Source organism: Galeopterus variegatus, unplaced genomic scaffold (assembly GCF_000696425.1).
Source record: "Galeopterus variegatus unplaced genomic scaffold, G_variegatus-3.0.2 Scaffold348, whole genome shotgun sequence".
Taxonomy (NCBI): Eukaryota; Metazoa; Chordata; class Mammalia; order Dermoptera; family Cynocephalidae; genus Galeopterus; species Galeopterus variegatus.
Window position 1 is genome coordinate 126,968 of NW_007726459.1, and position 7,988 is coordinate 134,955.

General features: G+C 47.1%; 1 protein-coding gene across 1 annotated transcript in view; it reads right to left on the minus strand.

Annotated features, from left to right (window-relative positions):
• Positions 1 to 7,988, minus strand: part of LOC103586523 (uncharacterized serine-rich protein C215.13-like) — a 131,413-nt gene that overhangs the window by 92,702 nt on the left and 30,723 nt on the right. The window contains exons 2-4 of the mRNA XM_008567819.1: positions 7,575 to 7,815; positions 3,617 to 3,772; positions 3,425 to 3,524 (exon numbers count right to left, since the gene is read on the minus strand). Coding sequence (XP_008566041.1) covers positions 3,425 to 3,524; positions 3,617 to 3,772; positions 7,575 to 7,815 — 497 coding nt within the window. The remainder of the gene's footprint in view (positions 1 to 3,424; positions 3,525 to 3,616; positions 3,773 to 7,574; positions 7,816 to 7,988) is intronic.

Here is a 7,988-nt window from a genome sequence, read left to right on the forward strand (position 1 = left end):
GGGCTTAAAGTGATTGGAGATAATGCATTCCTATAGCAGAGTATTTATGAAAGAGGAGAGAGATTCTGGTTTGGCCCCCGTCCCAACCTATGCTCTTCTCCACACTCCACACATTAAAAACCATGTTTTTTATTTCTTTTCTTTTCTTTTTTTTTTAAAGTGTTTTTTCTGGTTGCCTCTGATTAATATCCTTGTGCTCTCTGAGACCCAGAAAGTGGTTTGGTTTTCTGAGGACACTTTAACAGCAGAGTGATTTACAGAGCAATTTATTGGAGCCAGGGGCAACGTAGCATCACAACACATTTCTCCCAGGCTTTCTCCCTGCAGTTGCCACGAGTGCAAATCCACTGACAGGAAAAGCCAAGGTGCAGGATCTGAGCAACAAAACAGATAAGCAAGCCCAACTTCTTTTGAGCAATATTCTATTGACTACAGTTTCACAATTTAGAGTGTTTTAGTCGTCGAATTTGGCCTTTTTTTTTTTTTTGCTTGTGTTTTTCCCGTGTACGTGGCGTAGAGTTATTTATGGGCTCTCACAAAGGCTGCTGACTGCTGACTCCTTGTCCTAGGCGATAATCCGAGAGGCCACTGCTGTTGTTACTGCTCCCCTCCCTTAGGTTTGCACTCATCTGAGCACTCACGGAGCGAGGTTCAGTGACCCTTGTGCTGCGGCCAAGGACACGCACACTCAGGAATATTGTGAGATGCTTGTCCCTGTCATCCTCTGGGCAGTCACTGAGGGTCCCAGCTGAATATGATTAAAAGTTCTTTCTGATTTATAGAGTCTACCCCACCCCCACCCCGTTCTCACCCTGGGCCACTTGAACTTGATCATTAAGATGCAGCAGGTGTGCGATATTGTTTTGCTATAAAACGAAATGGGCTTAAAGTGATTGGAGATAATGCATTCCTATAGCAGAGTATTTATGAAAGAGGAGAGATATTCTGGTTTGGCCCCCGTCCCAACCTATGCTCTTCTCCACACTCCACACATTAAAAACCATGTTTTTTATTTCTTTTCTTTTCCTTTTTTTTTAAAAGTGTTTTTTCTGGTTGCCTCTGATTAATATCCTTGTGCTCTCTGAGACCCAGAAAGTGGTTTAGTTTTCTGAGGACACTTTAACGGCAGAGTGATTTACAGAGCAATTTATTGGAGCCAGGGGCAACGTAGCATCACAACACATTTCTCACAGGCTTTCTCCCTGCAGTTGCCACGAGTGCAAATCCACTGACAGGAAAAGCCAAGGTGCAGACCACACAGGGACCTCAGTAAATTCACTGAAAGAACAAAGGCACAGGCTACCAAGGGTCATTTTGAATACCCAAACATGTAGTAGGGACTCATTAACCCCAGGAAAACCCAAGCCGAGTGAAAAGCAGGCAGGGGCGCGGTGGGGTGGGGCTCTGAGAGGTCCGTGTTGCCACTCGGCCATGTCAGCTGCAGAGAGCACATGTTTGGCAGCACCGTCGATTTCAGCAGCATGGGGCTGAATACAGCTTCCCCGAACCCTGACTGTTGTATGAGCCAGTGCCGAGGAGCAGACTAGAATCAGATCCGTACGACCCATGGGTGTGCTGATGACATTGTGCAAGGCAAGTGGCCCTTCTGCTCTGCAGAGCAGACGTGCTTCTCATTTCAGAACCAGTTCACAAATCATGGAGAGGTTTAAAAGGAAGTTCTGCTTGTTAGCAACCATTTCCTCTTAGAGCATTAGTGCCTGTCTGGCAGACCTCACACAACCAGTCCAGGGTGCACAGCGACAAGGATTCCAACAGCGTCATGAGTTATCGGGCAGCTCACTGAAGAAAGACTTGGTCATTAGCCCCGGCTCAGTGCCGCAGGCAGCCTCCGAGCCTCGACTAAGAGCCAGCCTCTGCCCCTGGTTGGGATAAGCAGCTGCCTGTGGAGTTTGGCTCTGGACTTGACTGATGATTCATCTGAGCAAGTTTTTCCCTTGCTGACTCCTCAAATTCCCAGACTATAAAAAGGAGGATTTGAGGGGGGCCTCTAGGTCAGTCAGTGAGTAACTCTTATTAAACCGCCACCATGTGTCTAGCATCGGGCCTGCTGCTATGGTCCCTGACAAAGAAGGCATAAGGTCCCATCTCATAAGGAGTCTGTAGTCTAGTTGGGAAACCATGTAAGTACATGTAAAACAATTTTTTAAAATGCTGAACCGTATAGTGTTGAATTGCAATTGAAGTTGCATTTAGTAGTATTAAATGCAGCTGAAGTTGCATAAGAGTGTGCTCATGACTGGGAGTAGGACAGAAATGCTGGGTCCTCTGGAAGTCAAATGAAGGCAATGTAATGCTCACAAAGTTTCCTATACCATGACAAGTTCGCAAAAAACAAATGAAAGTATCATAGTTTGAATTATCCTTCCTTCTGGACATTTAACAGGTGCACTGCGGACGGGGTGCATCCAGAACTTTCATAGTGAGGTGGCCATCACCCAAGACGGCCCAAATGATCCTTGCCTCCTAGTATTCACATTCTTGTGTGTTTCCCTCTCACACTGTGTCAGAGTTGGACGGGTTGCATCCAGAACTTTCATAGTGTGGTGACCATCACCCAAGACGGCCCCAATGATCCTTGCCTCCTAGTATTCACATTCTTGTGTGTTTCCCTCTCACACTGTGTCAGAGTTGGTCTGTATGACCAATAGGATATGGCAGAAATGATGGTATGCCACTTCTGAGAGGAGGTTATAAAAGATACTGCAGCTTCGTCTTGGTCTCTGTCTGTCTCTCTGTTTCTCTCTCTCTCTCTCTCTCTCGCGCACTGGGCAAAGCCAGTGACCATGTGCAGCCCTATGGAGAGCAGCCATATGCAGAGGCCCATGTTGCGAGGAACTAACATCTACCAACAGACACATGTGTGAGCTTAGAATTGAATCCTGTAGCTCCAGCCAAGCTTTCAAGTGACTGTCACTCTGGCCAAAAACTTGATTGCAACTCCATGAAAAACCTTGAGCCAGAACCATCCAGCTAAACTGCTCCCGGACTCCCAAGCCACAAGAACTATGTAAAATAGTACGTGTTGGTTGTTTTAAGCCACTATCATTGAGTCCTATTCCCTTCTGGGCCCACCCCGCCTCTGTACTCCAGTGTTCAGCTCTGCCTGTGCTTTGTCCTCTTAGGCTTAGCAGAATCAGGACATCTGATTGTAACGCTCTTGTACCTGGGGCCCAATTTGTACAAGCTCTTTCAAATTCAAGGTTGTCAAAACTTTTCTCAGCCTCTGCTGCTGCTGAGTTTTCAGGAGTAGAGATTTCCCTGGCCTTGGGTACAGCAGACAGTGCCACTGAGCACTGCACAAGCGTGGGTCTTCCGCCTGCTAATGGGATATGACTCACAGTCTTCTGTGTGGTTTGTGAAAACCACCAGCTGGAATCAAATCTGCAAGGAATGGCACCCCCACCTTCCCTGCAGCAGTGGCCGTGACAGCATGAGACGCTGATCCAGAGACCGTTCAGCGGCTTTTGCAGTTGAAGGAACGGTCTGAGTCAAGAACCGTGAAGCTGCCCACAGACATTATGGTGAAATCCTACCATTGGCAAAGCTCCTGATGAACACAGTTTTGGCCAAAGCTGAGTCCTGATGATGTTGTCACCGTGGCTGGACTGTGTCAGGGCTTGTCGCACTTTGGTGAGATAGCAGGGAACCAGGGCGGGACCCCAGCGGACCCGGGGAGGCAGAGCATGGCGCAGCCTCACAGGCACTCCGCCTCCATGGCCGTCACCCACGTCTCCTCCGTCCAGTGTCTCTGCTGTGGCGAGAGGCAAGACCACCACCCAGCTTTCTAAACTCTGGGGGGGAGTTGTTTTGGAGCCCCCACAAGTCTCCATCCCCTCACACAGCCACGTGTCTCGGAGCGAACTTTCTATTTTTCCAACCCTTCTTCTGTTCTCCATTCTCACTGCAGCTGCCTCAGTTTTGTGCCTGGGTTGTTCCTGTTGCCTTATACCTAATGATCAGAGTTTTCCTTCCGAGATAGAGATATAATCACATCATACTTTTTCTGGGAGACATTCAGCATCTGTTGCCGACAGGGTATAATCCAGAGTATTGAACGTGGTGGGCAGAGTTCTCCAAGTTCCATGAATGAAAATCAAGATAGGTGTTGCACACGTAGTGTACAGATCTTGGTTTGAATCCTGGTTTCATCACTTCAGTTCTCTAAGCCTCGTTATCTCTTTTGTAAAATGAGGTGATAATGCTCGCCCGCTGCCGACCTAGCACGCAGTAGGCACGCCACAAGTACTGTTGAGTGCGTGCGCACGTTGCCCATGAGCACACGAATACCACTCACACTCCCTGTCTCTTCCCTGTGGTGGTGGCGTTGGAGAGCGGGTTTATGTATTAAATGACCCTCTCTCTTAACTGTAACCAAACTACCATTGCTGTGAGTGTGTGTTTTAAGTAGCGGTTATTGAACTACTTATAATCTCCAACCTCAATCTTTTCATCCACATTCAGGCATGACAGTCATTCCTAAATCCTGGCCTTGAGTGATTTGTTTTCTCTTCATATAGTATTATTTTCTTTCTCATCCTAGCAAACTTTTTTGTTTCTTTATGTTTTATTTATTTTTTCCTGTAGTTTTACCAAAATCCTTGTGAAAATTCAGCCTATCCTCCTGAATATTGCCAGACCACTCCACCCCTCCTCTTCTCACAACACCCTTGTGGGTTTTTTGTTTGTTTGTTTGTTTAATTTAAACATAATTGATTATACATATTTGTGGGGTACAGAGTTGACTATCAATACCTGTGTACAATATGTGAAGACCAAATCAGGATAATTAGTACATTCCTCATTACAAAACATAATCATCCTTTGTATCAATTAATGAATTCTCACGAATACCCCTCCCCGCATATTTGTGGGGTACAGAGTTGACTATCAATACCTGTGTACAATATGTGAAGACCAAATCAGGATAATTAGTACATTACTCATTACAAAACATAATCATCCTTTGTATCAATTAATGAATTCTCACGAATACCCCTCCCCCCTTTCCCATCTCTAGTAACCACAGTTCTGTTCTCTCCTCCCAAAAGTTCAGCATATTATTGTGATTGTCTTCCTTCCTTCCTTCCTTTCTATTTATTTATTTTTAGCTCCCACTTATGAATGAGGATATGTGGTATTTCTCTCTGGCTTATTTCTGCCCGGCTTATTTCACTTAAGATAATTTTCTCCAAGCTCATCCATGTTGCTGTGAATGGCAGGATTTCATTCTTTTTTATGGCTGAGTACTACTCCACGGTGTATATGTACCACCTGTTCTCTGTCCAGTCATCCATTGATGGTTCTATAACTTGACTGTTGTAAATAGAGCTGTGATGAACATGGGGTGCAGGTGTCCCTTCGACATGATGATTTCCAGTCCTTCACAACACTCTAGTAAATACAAACTTCATGCCTTCACGATTTGATAGAAATATTCCGGGTTCATCCCCACAGGTCATTTTTTAGATATCCCTCTGCTATATTAAAGCCCTTAACAAAGAAGTTTTCTACATCCTTTCTCAGTCATTACCCAAGCAAAAGCAAGTGGCACATCATCAGGTGAATGGTATCTCTCCTCTTATTCTAGAAATCCCAAGACCACCAACAGAGAAAATGGTTTATTTGGGGAGACACAGCCTCACCTAAGACAATTAAATTTTGTGTCCGCAAAACAGTAGAAAGCTCCTAGTAAGTACTAAGAGCTACGTCTCCCTCTTTGGTTCCCTTCATATTCGTGTCAGTCAATATTTTCTGGTTGCCAACAACAAACACTAACTGTAGTTAACTTAAGGAAAAGGGAATGAGTTGGGGAGATTTTGCCCAGGCACTATGCTGAAATGGATGTTCTCAAAACTGTGTGTGTGTGTGTGTGTGTGTGTGTGTGTGTGTGTGTTCCGCGTCACCTCATTCTATCTTCAGAATTCCAAGACAGAGACTCTTGCCACTCCTGCTAGCACGGTCTGGCTTGTGACAAGAGCCCAACCTGCAGGTGCTAGTAGGAGTGTGAATAGATTCTGGGTGGTCAAAGAATCAAGCAGGGTCCCCTCCAGTGACACATCCAAGCCTTCCCAGCCTGACTTCAGTCTGCCCCTCTCTGTGTGCTCCAGTGTCACACGCTCTCTCAGACCCCTGGGGCTTTTGTGACTTGACTCCTTCTGCTTGACATTTCCCTCCCACTCCTCCCATGGAAGTCCTATTCATCCTTCAAAACTCGAATGTCACCCCAAGAGAAGATATAAACATGGTCAAAAAGTACATGATGAGACGCTCAACGTCACTAATCCAAAACCACAATGACTACATTACAATGTGTCAAGAAAGAGAGAAAATAAAGAGAAAGGAAGGGAAGAAAAAAGAAAAGACCATAAGAGGTCACCTCACCCCCACTAGGGCACCTGCAATTTAAAAAAAACCACAAGAACAAAAACAGACAATAAGTGTTGATGAGGATGTGGAGAAATTGGAGCTCTTGTGATCAGTTGATGAAAATATAAAATCGTGCCGCTGCCGTGGAAAGAAGTAGGGTGTTTCCTCAAAAAAAATAAAAATAGGATTACCACATGATCCAACAATTCCACTTCTGGGTCTTTACACAGATGAATTTAACGCAAGTTCTTGAAGACATACTGTACACCTGTGTCTACAGCAGCATGATTCATAATAGTCAAAAGGTGGAAGTGACCCGAGTGTGCAATGACAGGTGAATGGACAGGTAAAGGTGCTCTATGCATACGATGAGACGTCATTCAGCCTTAAAAAGGGGGAAATTCTGACATAGGCTGCAATATGGGTCAACCTTGAGGACATGATGTTAAGTGAAATAAGTCGGCCACAAAGAGACAAGTGCACCAATCCACCCACGCGAGGCACCTGGAGAAGTCGCACTCACAGAGGTGGAAAGCAGAACGGCGGTTGCCAGGGCCTCAGGGTGCAGGTGCACAGGACAGGTGGGGAGCTGCTTTTGGGTGGCTACGGAATTTCATTTCTGAAGGACTTCTGTGGATGGATGGCGGTGATGGTTTCACAGCAGTGTGAATGTACTTAATGCCACTGAACTACACACTTACACATGTTTAAGATGGTAAATTATGTTATGAGTATTTTGCCACAATTAAAAATAATAATAAAAAATGAATATCAAAAACAGGGCCACCCAAATTTCGTAAGCTGCGCCCACTATACTCGTACACAAATACTACTCCTACCCATATGGTATATAAAGAAAATCCTCTGATGATGTATTTAAAGGAAAACTAAATTTTAAATAAAGACCATTACTTTAAAAGCAAAGGAACAGGGCCCTCCAGCGTCCTCACCTCGGTGCACTCTTCCAGGACAGTGACTCTCAAATGGACAGTGGCTCCCAGACGGGCTGTAGACGAGGATCCCCCGAGGAACCTGTTCCAGCACCTGCGGGCGTCTGACCTGTAGGGTCTGGGACGAGGCCTGGGAATCCTCACGTGTAACAGGTCGGAATCCGCCTGGGACGGTCCCCGCGCTCTGCGCCACGGCTCGGAACCGGCCCCATCCCCGCCCTTGCCTGGGCCCCTCACCTGGACGGGGTCCCGGCTCAGGTGGGCTCAGCACAGCCCCAGGAGGCATGGGTGGCACGTGGCACGTGCCCGCTGACTGGGTCGCTGTCTTTTGAGCCGTGTTCGCGGGTGTCGTCGTCAGAGGGGACCGGCTGGGCGTCATTTCCCGGCACGGCCCCCTGCTGCAGTGACAGGCCCCGGGCATGCGCTCCCAGCAGGACGGGTGGCCGGGTGTGGCGAGGGCAGGTGCAGGTCGTGGGGTCTGCAGAGGGGGGATGACGTCCACCCGGAGAGGCAGTCGAAGTCCCAGACGAGGGAGGCACAGGATGACCACTGCGTGATGTGGTCGTGTCCCGTTAGTGACAGGAAGCGTGTGCGCCTCGGGCCCTCGGGCCCTGGCCCCAAACGCCCTTCCCTCCAGGGGTCCCCACCCGG